We start from the raw sequence: 26,176 nt of genomic DNA, 5'->3' as shown, positions 1-26,176 counted from the left end.
TTACATTCATCCTTTTCTATCCAATCACATGAATACGACATTCACTCAGAACCTCATCACTCCTCATGGAGCTTCCTGCCCCAAGTCTTCCCCTTCTCTAGTTCATTTTTCATGAGACTGTTAAATTAATATTGCTATATTCCCTGCTCAAGAAGGTCTAGTGGCCCCCTGCTGTTTATTTTGCAATTCTTTTCACAATCTTTTAGGATAATAATACTAGCCATTCCCTTAATAATTCATTCTAGAATTTTTCCAGAAATCAGCATTAATTAAACCTATTGTTTTAAAGGCTCTATTTTCTTCCCTTTGGGAGAATACTGAGATATTAGCCCTTATCATTTCCTATAGCACCTCTCCTTTTCTGAAAGCATTGACAGAGGTTCAGAAATCACATTCCTCTCTCAGTTCTTTCATTATTGAAAGAGAATCAAAAGTACTTTTGTTACATTTCAGAGATGCCAAACTAGGATTTTAAGTCTCAGAGTACATTGGCAATAGTATCAGCTCCATATATTCTTTCTTGCTTTTCATTTGAGTTTTGTATAATTTATTCTGAATTTACCCAATGGGGTTTGACCTACTAGTACCTGGATCTCTCTGTGAATCTTTTGAGAGAGTAGAGATCTCCCAGGAATTTCCACTAGGCTATGGATTGTAAAAGTGACTTTAACATATGACCAAGGTAATTCCAAGATTGATTTAACTCACTAAAGGAATTGTCTATGATAATATGTACCTACAGGTTTTGATGACTAACACATCCCTGAGAATATTTTCTGAACCCCTTCCATTTCTCAGATTGGAGGAATGACCATGGAGTGAGGAAACAGTACTTAAAATTTTGTTTCCAAGGGATTCATACCAATAGTAAAGAGAACAGGACCAAATACAGAACCCTGCTGCACTCTATTAAACAATGCTCTTTAGATCAGCTTGTTCAATCAGACCTGAGTCCTATAATCTAACTATATATTATAATCCCTCTTGAGTTTCATTATCTTATACAAAAGAACACAGGCAAAGACTTGGTCAGATAGTTTGATGAAATCAAGAAACATTATGACTTTGGCGTACTTTTCATTTGATTCAATTTAGTAATCCAATGAGCATTTACTATTTGTCTGCTATGCAGAAAACCAGGGAGATAGAAATAAATACTATATAGACTTTGCTCTCAGTCAAGGAATTCAGTTGCACAAATAATTATACAATAAGTATAAAGAAGTATATATAATAAAACAAATATAATAAGAGTATGAAGAAGACCATACAGGGTTACTATAAGAAGTTTTTGGAGGAAGAGACTAATTTCTCCTGGGGAAAGGGTGCGGTTAAAAGAAGGCTTCATGGAGAACGCTCTCCTATGTTGAGCCTTAAGGAAGGGAGGGATGGACAGTAACAGATGGGGAACTCCTGCTGGTTTTTAGTCAACATTTTTCAGTAGTTACAAACCTTCCTCTGAGTTTGCACCTACTTGCTCATATCCCTTCCCATTTAGTTTCTATTTTATCATAGAATTTCAGAGTCAGAAGGGATTTCAGAAGCCATCAAGGTCAACCTGAATAAGAATACATATAACAAGTAGTTTAGAATCTCATTATGAATAAAAATCATTGTTTGAAGATGTTCAGGAATTTTGGTGGACTGCAAACTTGGAATAAGTTAAGAGAGTTACATGACAGACAATATTGTTTACTTGTAAACAATAATATTTTATTAATGTAAAAAAACATTTGTACAAAATGATAAAAAATAAATTAAAAAACAAGTTTAAAAATTAAAAAAATATTTTCAAAAGTTTAAAAAATTTTTACAAGTCTTCAAATCTAAAGCAAGATTTTTTTATTCCTTAAATTTAAAAAACTGTGATATTCCTCAATTATAAATATACAAAAAATGTCCTACAAATTCTACCATATTTTAAAGTCCTGTCCAGGTAATGCATTTAGTAACTTATTAATATTAAATTTAAAATTTTAAGGATTTAATTATACAAATTAATATCCTGAAAACTAAAAACTTATCTCTTGCATGTGCCAAAAACTGTTATTCTTTAACTCAACTGTAAACAGTACAATAGTTTCATTTCAGGCATTTTGTGATTTATACTTCTTAAATATATATATATATATATATGTGTATATATATATATATATATATCTTAAATTAACTTTCTATGGAGAGAAAAGAACAAAAAGGGTAAGATTTTATAAAAAGAATAAATTTTTGATATTCAAAAAAAGAATGTATTTAGGAAAGACCCTGATACACTAGAATATATTAACCTGATTCTCAAGAAAATTGTTTTAAAAAATAATATAACTATTGCATTATCATTGGTTTCCTTTTAGAATTCTATGCATTATATTTTATACATTTAAAATATTCTAAGAAGGCTTTTCCATTCTAAGAAGAAAACCTACAATGAAGCAAAGAAAGAAAAGATGGATAATTTTGAACAAAATATTCAGTATTTATTATATAGATTTTCTTGAATTGGAAATTCATTGCTTTATATTATGAATCCTCTCTTATGTTCTGCTAAACACATGACAATGTTTTTTTCTTATTTTGTATTTGTTTAATATTTTAAAAATATATCAAAAAAGAAAGGAAAAGAACTCTTGATCTAAAGGATGTCTAGGAGAGCAAGAAGACTGGAAGCCATAGTATGTCATGTGAACATCGTTTGAAGGAACTTGGTACATTTAGCCTGAAGAAGAGGGGAGATGGTAGCTGTCTTCAAACATTTTAAAGGCTGTCATACAAAAGAGAGATTAGATTTTTTTTGCTTCATTAACAATGGGAAAATATGGGGGCAGCTAGGTTGCATAGTGGATAGAGCACCGGCCCTGGAGTCAGGAGTACCTGAGTTCAAATCCAGCCTCAGACACTTAATAATTACCTATCTGTGTGGCCTTGGGCAAGCCATTTATGGCAACTCCATTGCCTTGCAAAAAAAAAAAAAAACCCTAAAAAAATGGGAAAGTTGAAAGTTGAAGGGACATATTTATGCTTATTGTAGTGATTACAACTGTCCTAAAGTAGAACAGACAGCCTCAAGATATAGTGGACTTCCTCTTCCCTTGAGGCCTGCAAGAAAAGGGAATTCTGTAAGGGTATGGGTCAAACTAAATGATCTCTGAGGTCCTTTCTAACTGAGAATTTGTAATTATATAATAACAATCTCTGTCTTAAACCTCCAAACAACCAATCAATAAATGCTATCATTTCTTTCTTTGACTCTCCTGAATTTACCTCCTTCCTCTCCATTCCCTCTGCTGCAAATCTAAGCCTGAACCCATATTATCTTATACTCTTTAATCATCTCTCACTGGAAGAGAGACTTCTTATTGGGTCCCACAAATAAGGATTTAAATCCCAACTCTGAGAGATAGTATCATGAAGCAGTAGGAAAATGCTAGATTTGGATTCAATGTGTATTCAACATTTGCCTGTACTGTCTACTACTTATGTGACCTTGGGTAAATCTCTTAATATTCCTAGATCTCTATTTTTATGAGAGACCTAGAAAAGATTTCCCTGAAGGTCTCTTCCTTCTCTAAATATATGATCTAATGATCTTTCTTGCTCTTTGGACAAGTCACTTTCCCTTCTTAGGTCTTATAGGATCCTAGATTTAGAACTGGAAGGGATCTTAGGAGGCATTCAGATCAAACATTTCCCCACTTTATTGTTATGGATAAGAAAACCAAGACCTGGTAGAATGAAGTTTCCTCATCTATAAAATGAAGGGTTAGAGAGCAGTAGCAGCAGCAGGTTTGGGAGCTCTCAACCCAAGACCATAAGGGGTCAGACAACTGTCAAAAAGATACTACAAGGGACTTTCTGCTAGTACTAATTTAACTGGCTAACTGGCACTAATTGGCAGTTTTATTGCCCATTTGCAGTTCAGGGTTGCATTTCCAGGGTTGAGAAGAGTGATTATGGCCAATCACTAAGGAGCAGGGACACTAGTTGAAGTTCCAAGGCAAAGGGGAGCAAGGACCCTTCCTGGTAAAGACCAGGAGAATAGTGGCTACACTTCTCCCCACATCATAGCACTTAGAAGCACCAAAAACTTGCATACTCCCAGAACTACATCTGAAAACAACCACAGGAAAAAGTCTAAAGTTTGAAACAGTGCTTTTTTTCTTCCCTGATGATAAAGGTTCAAATTTAATATAAAGTTCAAAATCAAGAAATAGTCTGGGAAAATGAATGAACAACCACCAAAAAAAACCTTGACTATTAAAAGTTACTATAGTAGGGAAATCTAACAAACTCAGAAGACAACAGTGTGAAAACAGTCACAAACCAAAACCTCAAAGAGATCCAAACTCAACAAAAAATTCTAGAAGAATTAAAGAGCTAAGAGTGTTAGAGTAAAAACTGGGGAAAGAAATGACAACAATGCAAGAAAATTATGAAAAGAGAATTAAAATTTTGGTAAAAGAGGCACAAGAAAATACTGAAAAAATCTCAAAAAATATAATTGGTCTAATGGAACAAAAAAATTCATTAAAGAAAAAAAATTCCTTAAAGAGTAGAATTGGCCAAATGGAAAAAGGTATAAAAGCTCATTGAAGAAAATAATTTCTTAAAAATTATAATTTGTTATGTGGAAGCTAATGACTCCAGGAGATTTCAATAAACAATAAAATAAAACCAAAAGTATGAAAAAATAGTGGATTATATAATATATATATATATATATATATATATATATATATATAAAATCATCAGAAAGACAATTGACTTGGAATATAGATCAAGAGAATCATTTTATTACCTTAAAGTCATAATTTTTTAAAAGAGCATAGACATAACATTTTAAGAAATTGTAAGGAAAAACTACCTTGATACCTTAGATCCAGAGAATAAAAAAGAAGTTAAAATATGTCACTTCCTGAAAGAGAACCCCAAATGAGAACTCTTAGAAATATAATAACCACCTTTTTGCTCACATATATAGGGAACTGAGTCAAATTTATAAAAATGAGGTTGATAAATGATCAAGGGATATAAAAAGCAGCCTTAAGAAGGAATCGAAGCTCTCTATGGTCATATAAAAATGCTCTAAATCACTATTGATTGAAGAAATGCAAATTATAACTCCGGAGCAACACCTTACACCTATCAGAAATGACAGATACTGAAAGAGTTGAAGTAAAATAGGTATACTAAAAAATTGTTGCTAGAGCTATGAAGTAGTCCAATTATTCTGGGGAACAATTTGGAACTAGGCCCAAAAGTCTGTAAAACCGTATTCCCTTTGACTTAGCAATAACGCTACTAAGTCTGTTAAAGAGATCAAAGGAAAAGGACGTACATGAACAGAAATATTTATAGCAGCTCTTTTTGTGTTGATAAAGAATTATGAATTGAAGGAATGCTCATCAGTTGGAGAATGGCTAAACAAGTTGTAGTTTATGATTATGATGGATTACTATTGTGCTATAAGAAATGATAAGGGGGTAGTTTCAAAAATAATGGGAAAACCTATGTGAATTGATGCAAAGTGAGAAGAACCAGGAGGTCATTGTGCATGGTATCAGCAATGCTGTAATGATGAACAACTGTAAAAGACATGGCTACTCTGATCAATACATTGATTTAAGACAATTCCAAAGGACTCATGATTAAAAAAAAATGTTATCCATATCCAAAGGGAGAATTGATGAACTCTGAGTGAAAAAGTTTTTCTTTGTTTTTGCAAGGCAATGGGGTTAAGTGACTTGCCCATGGTCACACAGCTAGGTAATTATTAAGTTTCTGAGGTCAAATTTGAACTCAGGTCCTCTTGACTCCAGGGCCAGTGCTCTATCCACTGCACCACCTAGCTGCCCTTCTCTGAATGAAAATTAAAGTATAGCTTACTCATTTTCTTTTTTTTGGTTATTGCTGCTTTTTTATGATAATGTATATGAAAATGGTTTGTATGATTTCATAAGTTTAATTATTATCATTTTGTTTGCCTTCCCAGTGGATAAGGAGTGAAAGTATGAGAGAGAAGATCTGGAACTCAAAATTTAAAAAGAAAAGAATTATTAAAAGCAAATAAACTTTGTTTTAAGAGCAACTAAAAAAAGAGGTTAGATTAGATCAGAAACACTTATTTTTAGGGGTTGTGAACTTGAATAACAAAAACTTTATTTCTACTAACCTTTTGGTTTCCTTTGCAATCCTATATATTCTATATATTTAAAAATATTATTCTAAAAAGGATTAAAAGCTTCATCAGATTACCAAAGGGATCCATAACTCAAAAAAGACTAAGAATATCCAAGCTAAGTAAGTCTCCTTACTGATTTAAATCCTATGAGCTATGATCTTATTTACCTGAAGGCATATACTTGACTGCTAGAGGTAAAACAACAACAAAATAAACAAAAAATCCCCCAAATAAAAGCCCTTCAGAGTTACACAGAGCTATCCAAATGGGCTTGTGATTTCCTGATCTTGGACCTTCACCAGTACACACTGGTTTGCTTGTTTCCTTAGTGTTTTGATCTTCGTTGATGTCTTCTATATGACTATATGCTACCTACTGCCTACCTTCTGTCTTGGACTTTGGGGCCTTGGTCTGCTCAGCATTACTCAGTCTCTATTTACCTCTGCAAAGCCACTTTTGCCTTTGTGGCCATCCTTCTCAATTTCTCAGCTAAGACTAGAGCACCTTTGGTCTTCTCTCCAATCCAGTTGACATATGCTTCCACATTGATCTTATTGTCTCCCATTACTTGCATTCTGAGGCACAAGAAACAACACTGGTTTTATGTCATTTGTAGGCACAAGTCTGAGGCAAAAGGGTTAAGCAAATTACCTAGGGTTATAAACGAGTAAGTGTCTGGATCAGAATTTGAACTTAGGCCTTCCTAATTCCAAGCCAAATGATCTACTTACTGAACCACCTAACTGCACAAGATGACTTTGGGACAGAGCAGAGGTCTATATGCAACATTTGTGGATCTGACCTAGGCCTTTGATACCATCAATCATGAGGTTTATGAAAAATTATGTCAAAATTTGCTTGCCTGGAGAAGTTCATCAGAATTATACATCAGCTTCATGACAGCATGCATGCCTGGGTTCTACATAGTGGATGATGCTCTCAAGATTTCCCAGTCACCAGTGGAGTGAAACAATGATGTGTCCTTGCTCCCATGCTTTTTAGCATGATGTTTTCAACCATTTTATCAAATGCCTTCACTGAGGATGAACATACCTCAAGATCAGCTACCGCACTGCTGGCAAACTTTTCAACTTGAAAAGCTACAAGTCAAGACCAAAGTGGAAGTAGTGTTGGTGCATGATCTTCTGTGTGCAGATGATTAAGACCTCAGCCTCTGAAGCTGAGATGCAACAAAGTATGGATCAATTCTCTGCTGCTTGTGCAAAATTTGATCTAGCAATTAACACCAAGAAAACACAAGTGCTCCATCAGCCAGCACCCCACCATTCGGATGTGGAACAATCATTGATTACAGAAAATGGAGAAGTTTTGAATACTATGGACAAGTTCACTGACCTTAGCGGTGTTCTTTCCAAGGAGGTACACATTGATAATGAGGTTGATACATGTATTGCTAGAGCTAGTTCAGTATGGGAGACTCCGAAAGAAAGTATGGGAGAAAAGAAATATTAGACTGCCTACCAAACAGAAGGTCTATAGAGCTGTTGTGCTGACCACATTGCTATATGTCTGTGAAACCAGTCTACCAATGCAATGTCAGGAAACTGAATCACTTCCATTTAAATTGTCTTAGGGAGATTCTGAAGACCACCTGTCAGGAGAAGATACTAGATGCTGAGGTTCTTTCTCGAGCTAAACTGTCAAACATTCAAATGTTACTACAAAGTGTGCAACTATGATGGGCTGGATATATTGATAGAATGACAAATGTATGCTGACCAAAAAAAAACTATTTTATGGAGAACTCACACAGGGAAAGCACTCACAAGAGGGTCAGAAGAAGCAATACTGGGACATCCTAAAGGTCTCTCTTAACTTTAGATTTGATTATACAGCTTGGGAGACATTGGCACAGGACTGCCCAGCATGGCATGCCTTCATCAGTGAGGGTGCTTCTCTCTATGAGGAAGGCAGAATTGAAGCTCAGAGGAAACATGACATCTGTAAGTTCAGAGTACCCATCCCAGGTGTCCACATGAACAATTTGTGCCCAAACTGTGGTAGAGCATTCTGAGCTCATAAAAGTCTGATCAACCACAGTCGGACACTATAATTTTTCCTCAAACATTGTAATGTCATTTTGGTCTTCTTCAATAATGAAGGACAAGAACCAAATTCAAGTCTAAACTCCTCAGCCTGACATTTAAAATTTTTTTTTGCCTTTTCCCACCTTCCCTAGCCTGCTCTATTACCTCTGAGCATGAACTCCTTACATCAAGCAGATTTTCTCCTCACTATCCCTATAGTACATTAATGCTGTAGTAATCTATATCTCTCTAATCATCTATGGCTCTGTAATCATTCATAGAATTGCCAAAGGTGAAAAGTGAGAGGATTAATATAGCAAAGATATTGAGAATTGAGTAAACTACACTGACTCCATCTTGTAACTCAATTCCAGAGCTAGTTCATTGTCTATCCAATTATAGGCCTAGTCCAATTTCTGTCTTATGAGAAAACTTGAATCAATTGTGGGAAAACCCTTTAGCATTTCTTGAACCTAACCCTACATTGTTAGGAATCTGAACCACCTCTACTTTCTGCTTACAGTACTTTAACTAAGGACCTAGGTTATGCTGACCTAAAATTCAATCAGATCTGAAGACATACAAAGAATTTTCTCACAATTACACATCTCAATTAACCCATATGTCTTATCTGAGAACTGACTCCATACTGGGGAACCCATTATTGTCCCCATGTTCTTTTGATTAAATATATATACTTGGAGGGAATAGGACACTTCTTTTTCTGATTTCAGGGAATTGTGCCTGTTTTCTCTGTCCCCAAATTGAAAAGTCCCCAATCTTTCCTCCAATTAGAAATCAGATTGCCTAATTTTTTATCCCAGTTTTCTTTTCATTAATTGAACTTATTTAATTAACTGTTTTTAATGTATAAAAGTCTGTCTCCCACCATATTCAGGGTCTGGTGACAAAGCATAGGGTCCCAATCCCAATTTGTTGAGCAATTGGTATGCATTGCTTAATAAATTCATATGGTTGGAAGCTCAAACCTTTTGTCTTCTCAGTCATCTCATCTTTTACCCATGAAAAAAGGACTTTAGAAATCATTTAATCTAATCCCCTCATTTTTATAGTGAGAATACTGAGGCATCATGAAAAGGAGTGACTTATTGAAGGTCTTCCTGGTAAATGGTAAAGACAACATTCAAGTTCAGGTCTAACTCTAAGTACAGTGTCAAGTCCTATTTCTATGAAACCTTATTTGAGTTTTGCCCTCTCTCTGATACAATTCCACGCAACTTTTCTCTTCCTGAATGTTTATAATCTAGGCCCCAGTTAGAGCACTCAGTTATGTATTGTGGGGTTTTCCAGAGAGTTCTGCACAAATATTTTGTTTTCTCATCATGATCCCTGCCCTCTATTATTATTGCATCCCTTGTATAATCACTACAGTGTAAGCTTACAGCCTAACATTCAGGAGGCACTTGTTGACTATACTTTGTCACATGGGAAAAACTTTTTGTTAAAAGATTTGTATTTGTTTGCTGAATTTATTGTGGTATTTGATATAAAATATCTCCATTTTCATCTGCTATCTAGTTTTCCTAATAGGGAGTTCTTCCTCCAGTAGTTTGTGTTCTGATGTATCTTTCACACACTTGATTTGTTCATTTGTTATTGAGTCCCCATCTTGATTTCTTTTAGATTACTATGATATCTCACAGATTAGCTTTCTTTCAGGATGTCATTGCTCAGCCCAAGTCCCTTTTTTAGATTGAAGAAACTCTAAATAGTAGGAAAAAACGTTACCTATAGGAATTCTTTAGCAGCTGTGACTTTAACACCCTTCCCCATGTAATTTTAGGCTATTAAAACTTAAAAGCACCCTAAGACAACATATTATACATTGCTAGAGAAGAAAAAAAATCATCATTAGAAAAGGGAGATTACCCCAGCTCCACAATTTACTGACTATTTGATCTTGAGCAAATTAATTCCCCTCTCAGGGAATCCCCACCATGTCTTGTTTTCCCTTTCTCACCATCAGCTTCATGGTTAAATGCACTGGCTCTTTCATTTTAACCCAGCATTTTAACCCAGTCTTTACCTCTGAGATTCTTAGCATTTTTGGTCTCATGGACCCCTTGAGGAATCTGGATCCATTCTCAAAATAATATTTTTAAATACATAAAATATATAGGATTAAAAATGAAACCAATTAAAAAGAAATATAATTTTCAAAAATTTAGAGACTGTATGCTAAACCTCTTTCTCTCCAATTCAACAAGACTTTCTCTAGTGTTTTACCTTCCCTGTTTTGATCTTGACCTTCATATTTCTTGTCCCAGTCTGGTAACTTGGTTTTCATATCCAAGCTGCTAGTTCTTTTTGGAACTAACATGTTACTGCCTTTGAACTAAAGCAGACTTGATAGATAGCCTCCTTTCCCTGTTGTTCATCTGGATTATCTTCTTTATTTCTTCACTTTGGGAATTCACAGTAAGTTAAGTCTTACTTTTACTTACTTTAAAAAAAATTATTTGATTTTTAATTTGTGAAATAAAACAAAAATTTCCATAATATAGTAGAATAGAAAAAATGGTTGCACATGAAACTACAAATCTATAAGTATAAGTTGTTATTCCTGTTAAATATTGATAAAGTTATCATGTAAATTTCTTTTTTTCCTTCCCCCACCCTTTTTCCCTTTTCCCCCTCTTCTTCTCCATTCTCCCCTGCCCTAGGGAAGACTACAATTAGATACAACATGTGTGTGTGTATATATATATATATGTGTGTGTGTGTGTGTGTGTGTATACACATATGTATATATACATACATACATATACACACATGACTAGGTATGTATGCATAATATACACACATTTATGTGTATATATACTTCTATATGCATATCAGGTAAAACTATGCTATACATACTTCTACTTATCAGTTCCTTCTCTGAATGCAGATGAGATCTTCTTTCATAGGTCCTTTGTAGTTAGTTTGGGTATTTACATTAGTCAAAATGATTGTCATTCAAAGTCATTCTTAAAATAACCTTGCCTTTAATGTAGACAGCTTTCTCTTGATGCTTCTCATAGAATTCTTCATTATTTTGTGTACTTTAGCATTTTAAGACTCCACAGTTTCTGCTGGGAAAATTGGAAGTTAGTATGAAAGAAACTTAGATTAGACCAACACCTCACACCCTTTGGCAAGATAAGATCCAAATGGATACAGAATTTAGGCATAAAAAGCAATACTATAAGCAAATTAGAAGATCAAGGACTAGTTTACCTGTCGAATTTATGGAAAGGGGAGCAGTTTATGACTAAAGAAGAGATAGAGAACATCACTAAAAACAAACTAGATGATTTTGATTACATTAAATTAAAAAAGCTTTTGCTCAGATAAAAACACACAGCCAAGATCAAAAGAAATGTAGTAAACTGGGAAACAATCTTTACAACTAATGTTTCTGACAAAGGACTCATTTCTAAAATATACAGAGAACTGAGTCATATTTTAAAAAAAGCCATTCCCCAATTGACAAATGGTCAAAGGACATGCAAAGGCAATTTACAGATGAGGAGATCAAAGCAATCCATAGCCATCTGAAAAATTGCTCTAAATCATTACTTATTAGAGAAATGCAAATTAAAGCTTCTTTGAGGTACCACCTCACACCTCTCAGACTGGCCAATATGACCAGAAAGGATAATGATCATTGTTGGAAGGGTTGTGGGAAATCTGGGACACTATTACATTGTTGGTGGAGCTGTTCAGAACTACGCCCAAAGGGCAACAAAAATGTGCATACACTTTGACCCAGCAATACCACTACTGGGTCTATACCCTGAAGAGATGATGAAAAAGGGTAAAAACATCACTTGTACAAAAATATTCATAGCAGCCCTATTTGTGGTGGCAAAGAATTGGAAATCAAGTAAATGTCCTTCAATTGGGGAATGGCTTAGCAAACTGGTATATGTATGCCATGGAACACTATTGTTCTATTAGAAACCAGGAGGGATGGGGAATTCAGGGAAGCTTGGAGAGATTTGCATGAACTGATGCTGAGTGAGATGAGCAGAACCAGAAAAACACTGTACACCCTAACAGCAACATGGGGGTGATGAATAACCTTGATGGACATGCTTATTTCATCAGTGCAACAATCAGGAACAATTTGGGGCTATTTGCAATGGAGAAAACCATCTGTATCCAGAGAAAGAACCATGGAGTTTGGACAAAGACCAAGGACTATTCCCTTTAATTTAGGAAAAAAAACCTGCTATCTTATTGTCTGATCTTGTTATCTCTTATACTTTATGTTTCTTCTTTAAGGATATGATTTCTCTCTCATCACACTCAATTTGGATCAATGTACAACATAGAAACAATGTAAAGACTGACAAATTGCTTTCGGGGTGGGGGATTGTAAAATTCAACATAAATAAAATCTTTAATTAAAAAAAAAGACTAAAAAAAAAGACTCCACAGTTTCCTTCACTTGAAGGCTTTCTCTATCTATTCAGACCCTGAGGCCTCCCACACATTAGTAAACAAGCTCTGGTTTGGCCAGAAAAAGTAAACATATGGTGACCCACCCTGTCAGGATGGACACAGTCTATCTCAAAATATTTACTAAAAGTCCTTTAATCAATCAACACATATTAAGTGCCAACTGTGTACCAACCTTTGGGCTGGCTTCTTGCAATACAAAGACAAAAAGAAAACAGCTCCTGTGTTCAAGAAGATTTCATTCTATTGGAAGAGAGAAAATACACACAAAAAAATACTTTAAATGTGAGATCATTTGGATCATAAGGAAAACACAAGCAGTTATAGTAATCAAAAGAAGCTTTGTGTAGCAGATGTAGCTTGAGCTTAATATTATGAATAAAATTAAAGATTCTTGCAAGTGGAAGTAAGGAGGGAGTCATTGGAAGTCATTGGAAGTATATTGGAAATATAAAAATATAAAATATAAAAGGCAGGCAGATGTATAAAGATGGGGGATGGCAAGTTGTGGGTGAGAAACAACAAGGTCAATGTAGCCTGACCTTAGAGTCCATGAAGGAGAATCATGTATTTGTTTGCGGCCAGGTGATCAGTCAGTCAGCAAGTATCTTTTAAGCACTTACTTTGTGCCAATCACTATGCCAAATAGTGAGGAGGTACAAAAAAAGGTAAAAAACAATTCCCATTTGAGGGGAGTTCACACTTTAATGGAGAATTTTGCATAGATACTAGGTTCATATATATGTATAGAACTTGGAAAGCAATCTCAGAGGGGAAAGTGCCAGCAGCTGGAGGGACTGGGGATAGCATCTTGCAGAAAGAATAGATTTGAGCTAAGTCTTAGAGGATGTATTTGATTTTTTTTTTTGGTCCTTTGATCTCAAAGAAGACTATGATGTCAGGAACATGAATTGGATTTGAGTGGGGGTGGGGGGAGGGTGCTATGCTGAGACACCAAAATCACTTTCTCCTCCAGAGTCATCTGGATCCAGTGGCCAGGTATACATGAATCAGGGTGACTGGAGTTGTCTCTGAATGTGAGGCAATCAAGGTTAAGTGACTTGCCCAAGGTCACACAGCTATGAAGTATTAGGTTTTAGAGGAAGCCAGGAAGACTGAGAAGCACAGGTGAGGAGGAGATATTCCAGGTCCGGGGTACACCCAGTGCAAAGTCATGAAGATAGCTGGATCATAGAGGAACAACATGGAAGTCAGTTTGTCCCAAGCCATAGAATTTGGAAGGGCAGTAATGGGATGGTTTGTAAAAGTCATTTGGGCCCAGGTTTTGAAGGTATTATGTGGAAGTTTATATTTGATCACAGAGGCAATAGGGAATTGTTGGAACTTATTGAATAAGGGAGTGACTTGGTCAGATTTGCACTTTAGGAAGCCAATTGGTCCAGTGGATAGAACACTAGACCAAGAATCAAGAAGACCTGTGTTCAAATCTAGTCTCAGATACTCACTAGAAGATTCTTACATATACTTACTGGTTAAACTAGGCAAGTGGACTTAACCTTTATCTGATTCAGTTTCCTCAATGGTAAAAAGGGTAAAAAAAATTATAAAAAAAATAATCTAAACACCTACCTCCAAAGGTTGTGAGAATCAAATGGGATGCCATTGGTAAAGAACTTTGTAGACTTACAAGTGCTATATTAATGCTACCCATTAATAGTTGTAGTTCAACATTTATTAAATGCCTATTAGATACAAGGTATTACGAGAATACAAACACAAAATACAGAGAGCGCTGTTAGATAAAGAAGTATATTTTATAATATGCAAATAATAATACACATGCATATGTATGTTATATGTGTGCATACATTCATGGATCTATTGTATATATACATGTGTGTATGTTATTATATATGTATGTGCATGTATATGTATGTATTTCATTTCTCTGTTCCTCTGGAAGGTTCCTATGGTGTTTGAAAGGTTTCTACTTGGGAATCCACCACCAAGAAAAGCCCAGAACTGTATGAACACAATTAAAAGGCACTTCTCACCCAAATAAAGCTAGATCTAAATAATTGGAAAAATGTCAAATGCTCATGTAGGTCAAGCTGATATACTAAAAAAGAGAATTGTACCCAAATTAAATTACTTATTCATTGTCATACTATTCAAACTGCCAGATAACTACTTTACTGAGCTAGAAAATTTAGAAACAAAATTCATCTAGAGCAACAAAAGGGCAAGAATAACAAGGGAAGTGATGAAAAAAATGTAAAGAAAGGTGGCCTAGCTCTACCAGATCTAAAACTATATTTTAAAGTGGCAGTCATTCAAACTGCCTGGTACTGGTTAAGAAAAAGAGTTATAGATCAGTGGATTAGGAGAGGTTCAAAGGAAGTCACAGTAAATGACTACAGCAACCTACTATTTGACAAACCTAAAGATATCAGCTTCTGGGATAAGAACTATTTGATAAAAATTGTTGGGAAAACTAGAAAATAGAGTGGCAAAACCTAGGCATAGATCCACATCTCACACCCTATACCAAAATAAGATCAAAATGGGAACCGGATTTAGACATAAAGAGCAATATCATAGATAAATTTATAGACCAAGAAATTATCTATCAGATCTGTGGAAAGGGGACAAATTTATGACCAAACAAGAATTAGAGCACATTATAAACTGCAAAATGAATCTTTTTTGTCTATATTAAATTAAAAATGTTTTATACTAATAAAATCAATACTGCCAAAATTAGAAGGAAAGCAGAAAGCTGGGAAACAATCTTCACAACTGGGAGTATTGATTAAGGTCTCATTTCTAAAATATATAGAGAATTACATCAAATTTATAAGGTCACAAGTTATTCCTCAATTGATAAATAGTCAAAGGATATGAACAGAAAGTTTCAAATGAAGAAATTAAAGCTATATATAATCATGTGAAAAATGCTCAAAATCATTATTGATTAGAGAAATGAAAATTAAAACAATAAGGTTTTATCTCATACCTATCAGATTGCTCAAGATGAGAAAAAGGGAAAAGGATCAATGTGGAAGAGGTTGTGAGAGCATTGGGACATTGATGCATTGCTGGTGGAGTTGTAAATGGATCCAACCTTTCTGGAGAGCAATATGGAACTGTGCCCAAAGAGCAATAAAACTGTTCATACCCTTCGACCCAGCAATTTCACTTCTAGGTCTATATCCAGAAGAAATTATAAAAAAAGGGGGGGAAGGCTTATGTGTTCCAAAATATTCGTAGTGGCAAAGAATTGGAAATTGAGGGGGATGCCCATCAATTGGAGAATGGTTAAACAAGTTATACATGGATATTTTGGAATATTATTGTTCTATTGTAGGACTCTAGAGAAGCATGGAATGACTTACAGGTCCGATGCTGAGCAAAAGGAGTAGAACCAAGAGAACAATGTACACATCAACAACATTGTGAGATAAACAACCGTGATGGAAGCAGCTCCTCTCAGCAGTTTAGGGAGCTAGGACAACTATAATAAACTGGCTATGGACTATATTATTCCCATCCAGAGGAAGAAAAACAAAAGAAAACAAAATACAAACACAAAAAAGACAACCTTTCAGAATCTGATGAGCACTTTATAAAAATGATCTCTTACGTATCTCTTTCCCTTAATCCTAATTCCACATGCCAAAAATTACTAATTTGTAAATATGTTTATCAAAATACGTATGTGCAATGCTAACCTGACTGTTCATCACTGAGGAAAGGCAAGGGGGTGAGAAGGGAGGGTGGAAGGAAATTTTGTAACTTAAAAATAAACATGTAGGGACAGCTAGGTGGCAAGGTGGATAGAACACCAGCCCTGGAGTCAGGAGGACCTGAATTCAAATTCAACCTCAAACACTTAATAATTGCCTAGCAATTATTAATTAATAACTTGCCTTGGGCAAGTCACTTAACCCTATTGCCTTAAATAAATAATAAAAAACAAAATAAAATAAAAATAAGCATGTCCATATCGATGAAAATAAATAAATTTTTGAAAAAGGTTTCTAGGGATGTTCAGGTTTAAGATATCAATACTTCAAGGACTTGCAATTTCATGTGTAGTCCACTGATAGAGATCTTGACCTCTCCTTTACTTATCAGCTAAATTTCATGAGCAATTATGATCAAAAATTTCTTATGATATGGTGCATCAACTGATAAACTTCAGTAAAAGACTTTAATGATGTTTGTATAACAGAAATCAATCAAACTTTAACAAAAAATGTTAAATAAGACCCTCATTCAAAGCTAATAGGACTTCTGGGCACATTCATTTGCCCACCTTTACTTGTGAACAGACATGAAGCTTCTTTCTGAAAAGGTGAGTGAACCAGCTGTCTCAATTTGGAGTGAGCTGCCACATAAGCAATGAGTTATCCATCACTGGAGGTATTCAAGGGGAAGTGAATGACTTATTGTCAGGGATATTGTACAAGTAGTTGCTGCTGGTTTATATACTCTTCAAAACTGTGACCAGTTCTAAGTCTTTCTATCCAGGGACTTTTTTCAACTCTGAATTTAGCTTCACGTTCTTTTCTGAACTTAGTAGAGCCCACATTGATCTAGCGAAAATCCTGTTTTTCAGGTTGTCTCTGAGAATTGAACCAGGAAGCTGTTCTCCCCGACTGGTGTCTTCAAAGGAGGACCTTGCAGGTATCTTAATGTTACTTATTGTTAAGTTGTGGACAGATCTGAGGTCTCTTGAATCCATGAGTAAATGACAAAATTATACTTACTAGATAGTTGAATAAGCAATCAACCAAGTAACCTGAACACAAAAGTAGAACAACGACAACAACAACAACAACAACAAAAGCCTTAATAATGGAGAAAAGGCCATTAGCCCAGTTTCCCCAAAATCACAGCCTGGTACACACACACACACACACACACACACACACACACACACACACAGAGTCACTCACACACACACACACACACACACACACACACACACAAACACACAGTCACTCACAATCAAAAGCCAACTCCAGGAGGCAGCACCATGATCAAATGGGTCTCATCCTGATTGGAAGTGGACAGAATGGCTTTCTTGGACAAAGACCTGGAAGAACCAAAGGCCTAAGATCATCCAGAGGGTCCATGATCAGTATCCTAGAGAAAAGAGGCACAGAATAGGACTGTTTCTATGAAGGGGATGAGGAAAGGGCTGTAGAAGCCCAGTGTGAAGCATTTCTGAGGTGAACTCTAGGCAGAGGGAAAGAACATTGAAAGCCAAGGAACTTCTCAGGGACCTCTTAATGCCCTCAAGCCCACAGTGCTGCCAGTTAACTGAGTCTTCACATTTGCCACATTTACCCTTAACCCACTGCTATTTCCTTCACATTGTTTAAATGTTTTCATTTAGCCACTAGGATAAATTTGTACCAATTAGAGATTCATTTGGGCAAACAATGGTCCTCTTTTAAAATTCAAATACCTATAAGAAATTTCAAAGAAGATACAAAACTTCTACCTTTGCTGAAAATGAATTATGTATTGATTTCAACATGTCTTAAGATAATATTTTGTAAAAATGCCGTAATTCAATTGGGAGTGACATCCCCACTCTTTCAGCAGTCAGTTGGCCTTGAGCTTAGGTGATCTTGAGGTAGGAGCTTTTTATGGTTGATAAATAAGAACAGGAATTGGGGAAGTGAATCAAGAGGAGTCCATGATTTCACAAAAGAGAAAAAGAGTGTCAGTTTTTTTTAACTAAGAAATGGAAAAAAAAAACCCACTATATTGCAAACTAAGAGATAAAGCCAAAAACAAGGAAGGAGTAATATGACACCCACAATATTAATAAAAATATTTTGGATTGAGTTGGAGTGGGGTTAAGGGAGTTGTAGACTTGCACTTTCATAACTGACATAAATTCTAAGTGTGGAAACTCTCTAGGACTGTGCAGATCAGCAACTCATCTAAAAAGTATTAGAGAAGTGGTTAGGCCATTAGAGGTTAAATGATTCACCTATGGCTAGTACAAGTCAGAGGCAAGACTTCAACCCAGTTTATCCAGACTCCAATATTTCTACCCACATTGCTGCTCCACCTCTCTATTAATAATATCACTAGTTCATAATGACATAGAGCTCTAGAGTTTAAAAAGTATTTACTTACATTGAGGCATCTAGTTCAAGTATCATGTCTCTCTTTTATAGAAGAAAATTGAGGCTTAGGGAGTTTGAGTGATTTGTCAACAGCCATGCATGTTCATTGTAAGTTGGTAATAAATGAAGGATAAGAAACCAGTTTTCTTTCCAATATTCTAAAAAATTCCCTGAAACTTCATTGAAGGAAAAAAAATAATCCTGGGTGTAAGATGTACCAAGTAGCAACAAAATCTTCACCTATAGGAGCAGTCATGCCTGTAATAATTTAAAGGAACTAAAGGTTGTTGGGGTTGACAAAAACTATTAGGCCAGACAAGTAACATATCAAGAAAACAGATCTTTAACATGAGGACTATCTCAATCTATTGACACAAAAATCTGGTTGATCCTTCAAGATATCCTAAAATTCTGATTCTTCTAGTGAATATCCACTAAGTATCAGGCACTATGGCAAATGCAGGAGATTAAAAACAAAAAGGAAATAGTCTCTGCCCTCAAGGAACTAGCATTCTTTCAGTGGAGAAAATGAAAATATATAAGTTTAGGCAAAATAAATATAAACTGAATTCAGGAGAAGGCAGTAGGATCTGCAATTAACATTTAAGTTCAGTTTTGAAAGAGACTAGAGATTCTAAGACTAAGAAAAAGGCAACAGAGAGTACCTCTGGGTAAAGGTAAATCTCTTCTGAGAGAAACTATTGAGGAGCTTTTCCAAATAAGCACATCTGAAAAGACTAGGAGTAGGGAGTTGTGGAGTCATGAGTCAACACATGAAAACCTACAAGAAAAAACCTACAAGAAATTGGACTCACAGTGAGGCCTTGTCAAAATGGGGATATTGAATATAGGAGTCCACCTGCCAGAGGCAATACCCTCTAATACAACAATACTGGAATGAACCTTTGAATCTACTGATGGAAGTATTCTCTTCAGTGGTGCAGATTGAAACCTACTCATAATATCCATCCTATGAAATTCTCTAGGTTTCCCAAAAGCTTGGCACTAGAGATCCATTCAACCATCTTCCTTGAATTTTAGTGCCATCGTGAAGATACCAGTGGAACACATGAACTATCCATCAGTTAAACCTCATTCTTATTACATGATAGACCCATCATTTAGCTGATATTTTCTCTGATGGCATCCTTTATTCCACTCCTCCTACATAATCCTTTGTATTGTACTGTCTTGTGGCCCTCTTCTTTCAGCTAATGTCTCTCCATTCCTCTGTAGATGAATCTCAATTTTAGCTCTCCAATCTCTAGACTTTCCACAACTGGCAGACATACAGTAGCACTAGAAGCATATTTTTTTTTATTTTTTAAAATATGGGGTTTTAATTCAGGGAGAAGATGGGGGTTCAACAAAAGAACATTTCAGTGTCCCAAAGACAATCCAACCTGTGCATCTCAAGTTGTTCACTTTTATTCACTGGAATGGCCAGGATAAATATTTGGGGAAGAGCATCCCTAAAATGATCACAGCATATGCCCCAAAAATCTGTTTTAGAGAATGAAGAGATAAAGTATTCTAGGGAGAATTAAAACAACCTTTATTTCAATAACTGATGCTTTCAGTGTAAAATTGAGACTAGGTTGAGAGTTACTTAAAAACATGAAGGAAAATATGGTTTAGGAATAAGGAATAAGAGAAATCAGAAACTTGTAGAAGCCAATAAAGCTTCACGTCCTTATATCATTAATGCTTTCTTCAAGTATCAGGAGACACTGAATATGGCAAACACCAAATATGACAAACAATGAAATAGGTTACATTTAAACAGAAAGGAAATTACTCATTGCTCATGAATTATGTCAGAATATAAACTCTTTGAAGATAGGACTATTTTCATTTTCTCTTTGTTTCTTCAGTGCAAAGAACAGAGCCTAGAGCATAGAATTTATTGTTGTTCAGTCATTTCATTTGTGCTCATTTCTTCATGAATTCATTTGGGGTTTTTTTGGCAGAAATCCTGGAGTGGCTTGCCATTTCCTTCTCCAGGGACCATATATATATAATATATATATATATATATATATATATATATATATATACACACACATATATGTATGTATATATGTATATATAAAGAGACTTAATAAATGTCTCTTTTTATGTATTTCTTTTACTTTTACCTTACATTTTTTCATTACTTTTATTTACTTTATTAAATATTTCACAATAACAAATAAAACTGATACTCATTTAAAGATTGAATTCCAAAATTCTTTTCTTCCTCCTTCCCTTCCCTCCTCTATGAGAAGACAAACAATTTGATATTGATCATACATGTGAAATCATGCAAAATATATTTCCTTTTAGCCATGTTGTAAAAGGAAACACAAACAAAAAAAATAAAGCTTTTTAAAAGGATATTTCATTTTTCATCACTTCTGTCTCTTGGAGGTGCACAGAATCTTTTATCATAGGTCTTTTTAAATTGTCTTGTAATAATTTCTTGAACAGAGTAATTAAAACTTTCAGCTGATCATCTTTATATTATTGCTATTACTGTGTACAATGTACTCCTGGTTCTGTATACTTCAAATTTGTATGTTTATATGTCTTCCCACTTTTTTCTGAAACCATCCTGCTCATCATTTTTAATGTTATATATTGTATTTTTTTCAATTACAGGTAAAGATAGTTTTCAACATTCGTCTTTTTGTAAGCTTTTGGATTTCATAGTTTTCTATCTATCTCTATTCCCACCCCTAGATTATAACTGTCTCTTGATTAGAATGTAGAATTCATTTCTTGAATTAGCTGTGTGATCAACAACTTGCTAAGACAAAAAATTAAGCTTAACACAAAATTAAAATGAAAAAGAAATATAATATATAGTTAACCATGATCTGAAAAAAAAAGATAAGAAATAGATTGAGGAAAGGATACCTAAACTGATTTTAGCATTCCATACAGAAGTTTAACCAAGTCAATTGCAAGAACAAGAAGACCAAAAAAAGTCTAAAAACTACATTTTTGTAGCAAACACTGGATCTTTTTGCCAAGAAAAGAGATATTTCATCCAAGGGCAACACAGGTTTATAATATAAATTCACTTGTAAAAATCTTAAAATGAAGGATAGAGGGAGATTATGAGGAATTTTATCTTGTAAAATATTAAGAAATTAGTGGAAGGAAAAAAAGTTTAAAGAAAGCTTTCCAAAAGACATAATTAAATAAAGACATAATGAGGGCATTTAAGGATGAAACAGGAAGGGGAATAAAAACCTGATAAAAGATGAAAACGATCTGTAAGAATTTTTATAACAGATTCTTTAAACCATTGAGGATAGTGAAGCCACCATATTTGGACTCTAAAATCCCAATCCTAGATGTGTTTTTTGTAAGTGGAAATGATATTGAAGGATTGGGAAACATTTCTGGACTAGGTCAAGTATATATAAAAAGTTTTCAATTATGGAAGTGAAAGGATCTGGGTTTTGTTTATTTGAGTTTTTTTTTTGAGAAATTAAGGATGCAAATCTCAAACTTTCTAAAGCAAAAGAAGAGACTAAAAAATGTAGAAAAGTCTTAAACTTTATTATTATGGGGGAAAGGTAACTGAAAGAACATAGTAACTATCAGGCCATATGCTTACAATTCTCATGCAAATTAAACTTTTATGGAAATAACTTATACAAACATGGAGGGCATCTTTGATTTGAAGAAAGTAAGTATACTTTTACTAACAGTATTCCACAATAAACCATATCTTTACCATTAAGCAGTTGACTAAAAGATGTAGAGAATACAAGATTGTATTCTTTTAGGATCCTCCATGGCCTCAAAGGATCCATCCTGGATGATTCCCAACTTTATCATTTCCTTTCTGTTTGGAATCTAATGTTATCATCATGCAAACCAGAGAGCTGGGAGTGCATCATATATCATGAATGGGATTCTAGTCAGAGCCTTCTAATGAGGAAAGAGGAAAATTCTGAATAAATCCAACATTTAGTAAAAAAGGGGGATACTTCCTACCTCTGTGACCTTGATCAAGTATCTTGACTTTCCTGGGCCTCACTTTCTTCACCTGTAAAATGAGCAATTTGGTCTAGATGACCTCTCAGGTCCAGTGTCATTCTAGATTGATGGTCCCCAGTTACTTAAAACTCTAAATCTCTGGCCATAAGCTTTCACATGTGACTCTAAAGCTAGAAGACCATCAAGGGACTATAATCATGAAATAGAGAAACAAAAAGACTTTCCCTCCCTTACTGCCTTGATTTAATTGGGCAATGAAGGTCTAATGGGAAAGGGGTTACCTTGCTAGTAACCCCCAGGTTGATTTTCCTTCTGGGGAGAGTCTATGTCTAGAGTGAAACTGGGACTCACTAGGATGTCATAATGCTGCCTGTCAATCCCAAATTTATTTCCACTCCAAGGAAAGTCTAAAACTCAGTGGCACTATGAAGCTTGGTGATTAAATAGGGACCTGGAAAAATCTGGGAATCATCAGGAAGAGAAAAGAATTGTTTATGGGCTATTATGAGTCTTTTATGTAACCACTATTTTCTGAGAAGCAAAATTGTTTATGGGTCACTGAGTCCTTTATATATTTTCTATATTTCCTGCAAGATGAAATAAAAGCTATTATATACCTGAACATATACATATACATACATACATACACATATGTGTGTATGTATATGTATATGACAGGTATGTAGATATAGATTTTTCCTTGAATGTTTGCCTACTAAGTTCCCTTTTTTCCTGTTCATCAATGGGGATTTACATACATATATTTGAATAATATATTCAAAGTTATATTTGATTAATAATAATAGTTAACATGTATTTAGCACTTACAATCTGCTCAAACACCATGCTCACTGCTTTGCAATCGTCTCATTTGATCCTCCCAACAACCCTGCAAGGTGGGTGCTCTTATATCCTCATTTTACAAGTGAGGAAACCAAGGCAAATAAATTGAGTTGCCCAGAGTCACACAACTTGAAAATGTCAGAGATTTAATTTTAACTTTGGTCCTCCTGGTTTCCAGGGTACTATTAGGGGCATCCTAACTACCTCTGAACTATATTGAAACTCATAGCCTAAAACTCAAAATAAGTTCAGGCTAGTCACAAAACCTAAGGGCAACAATAACAAAAAAGTTGGGGTTTTTTTTAACGTTAATTGAAATCCAAGTATTGTGACACATACCTGTAAATCCACCTGCCAAATATCAACTACCTGAAGCTGGCAGACAACTTGAGCTCAGGATCTCTAAGCTACAATGGCTTATGCAGATTGGGTGTCAACCTGAGGTTCATCATCAATATGGTGATCTTTGAAGAACTCAGGGAACTACAAGGTTATATAAACAAACCAGAATGGAAATGGAGTAGAATTAAGCTCTTGTGTGGATCCATAGTAGGATTGGGCCTATGACTAGCCTCTACAATGGATGAGACTGCTAGACCTAGTCATGCATGTATATAGATGCACAAACACACACATATGTATATTTATAACACACTCATACACACATCAAGTGAAAGAGATCAAAAAAGAGATAATATTAACCAGAATGTATAAGACAATGGAATTGATAACAGAGGATGCATAGCTACTTTTTTATGATTTTACTTTTATTTTCTCTGCCAAAGGAGAATGACACTTTAAGTTGGGATAAAAGGAATATAGAATGGGAACACAGAGTTGATAACAAGAGATATTAAGATAGCATCTAGTTGTCCTTTATAAATTCAAATCCCCTCACCTGGATGAGCTTTTGAGAAAACTTGTAGATATGATTTATGACCCACAGCCTGCCTTATATGAAAGATAAATGAGAATGGAGCATCATATCGTAGACCTGGACAAAAGCAAATGTCCCACTTTTCAAAACAAAGAAGAGAAAACTATAGGGTTATAGGTCAGTGAATTTAACTTTTATTCTGGGAACATTCCAGAGTAGATCATCAAAGTGGTTAGTGATCATCTAAAAAAGTGGTGATATAGGGAGACATCATGATGTCAACAGGAATAAATCCTATGAGATTAAACTTGCTACTCCCCCCCCCCAGATTAATAAATTAGTGGTTCTGGTGAGCTAACTATAGAGATGACTTACTTAGATTTTAGAAAAGACTAGTTTTTTTTTAAATCTCATATTATTCTTGTGTAAAAATGGAGAGACATGGGAATCAGACAATAATACAATTAGATGGATTCATAATTGGATGAATGAGTACATTCAAAGAGTAGTTGTTAATGGTTCAATTTCTACTTGTCAGGAAGTTTCCAGTGGAGTGCTTCAGGGATGAAAGCCTTGAGCTTATCAGATCTGCAGATGGTATAAAACTTGGGCTCAGGGAGGGGATAATGTTAATACAATGGATGACAGATGGATAAAAAAAGGATCTTGACAGGGTATTACATTACATTGAATCTAATAAAATGAAATTTAATAAGGACAGTTTGGGTTCAAAAAAATCTACTGTGCTTATGGGGAAGCATGGTTAGATAGCAATTTATGTAAGCAAGATCTTGGTATTTTAAAGAATTACAAACTCCATATTATTTAGCAGTGTGGTGTAGCACCCACCAAAAAAGCCAATTGATCTTGGTCTGCCTTAAGAGTGGAATAAAGAGGTGAAAGATCCTGATGTTGTACTCTGATCTGGTAATTTCTAAAGTACTGAGTTCTGGGTTGCCATACTTTAGGAAGGACATTGATAAATTAGAAATTGTAAAGGAAGAAAGCAGGATAGCAACAGGTCATGAGTTTTTGTCATATGATAAGTAAAAGGGGTTAAGGACAGTTATAAGAATAAGAAGAGAAGACTTAAAAGGGACATGATAGCTGAGCTCAGGTTTTTTGAAGGCTTGTCATGTGGAAAAGGGATTAGTTTTGTTTTGTTTTGTTTTTAACCTCAGAGGGCAGAACCAAATTCAGTAGCAGAAATTTGCCTACAAAAAGAAAATTTAGGCTTTCTAACAATTAAAAATTTTTTTATTAATATTTTATTTGTTTTCCAATCATATACAATAGTACTTTCTGCCTATCATTTTCTGTAAGGTTTTGAAGTTTACAATTTTTCCTTCACCCTCCCTTCCCAACACAGAAGGCAGTCTGATAATCTTTACATTGTTTCCATGCTATACATTGATCAAAATTTAATGTGTTGAGAGAGAAAAATCATATCCTTGAGGAAAAAATAAAGTATTAGAAATAGTAAAATTATATAGTACTTAAGATACTTTTGTTTAAAAACTGAGGGTAATAGACTTTGATCTTTGTTTAAGCTCCAGTTTTTACTCTGGGTACAGACAATATTCTCTGTTGCCGGTACTCTAAAATTATCCCTGATTATTACATTGATGGAATGAGCAAGTGCATCAAGGTTGATCATCACCCC

The 26,176-nt window shown here is 34.8% G+C and overlaps 1 protein-coding gene and 1 long non-coding RNA gene across 7 annotated transcripts in view; one reads left to right on the top strand and one right to left on the bottom strand.

The window, feature by feature from the left end:
• Nucleotides 1–26,176, top strand: part of RALGPS1 (Ral GEF with PH domain and SH3 binding motif 1) — a 749,724-nt gene that overhangs the window by 539,153 nt on the left and 184,395 nt on the right. For all 6 annotated transcript variants that reach the window (XM_074211544.1, XM_074211540.1, XM_074211539.1 and 3 more), the window contains one exon: nt 17,273–17,340. In XM_074211544.1, the coding sequence (XP_074067645.1) occupies nt 17,273–17,340 (68 nt within the window). The remainder of the gene's footprint in view (nt 1–17,272; nt 17,341–26,176) is intronic.
• LOC141505598 (uncharacterized) overlaps nt 11,148–26,176 on the bottom strand; it is a 50,946-nt gene continuing 35,917 nt past the window's right edge. The window contains exons 2-3 of the long non-coding RNA XR_012473634.1: nt 12,866–12,933; nt 11,148–11,315 (exon numbers count right to left, since the gene is read on the bottom strand). This is a non-coding gene — a long non-coding RNA (uncharacterized LOC141505598). The remainder of the gene's footprint in view (nt 11,316–12,865; nt 12,934–26,176) is intronic.

This window comes from Macrotis lagotis, chromosome 1 (assembly GCF_037893015.1).
Source record: "Macrotis lagotis isolate mMagLag1 chromosome 1, bilby.v1.9.chrom.fasta, whole genome shotgun sequence".
Classification (NCBI taxonomy): Eukaryota; Metazoa; Chordata; class Mammalia; order Peramelemorphia; family Peramelidae; genus Macrotis; species Macrotis lagotis.
The sequence above is the reverse complement of the archived record's forward strand: the minus strand, read 5'-3'. Positions and strand labels throughout refer to the sequence as shown.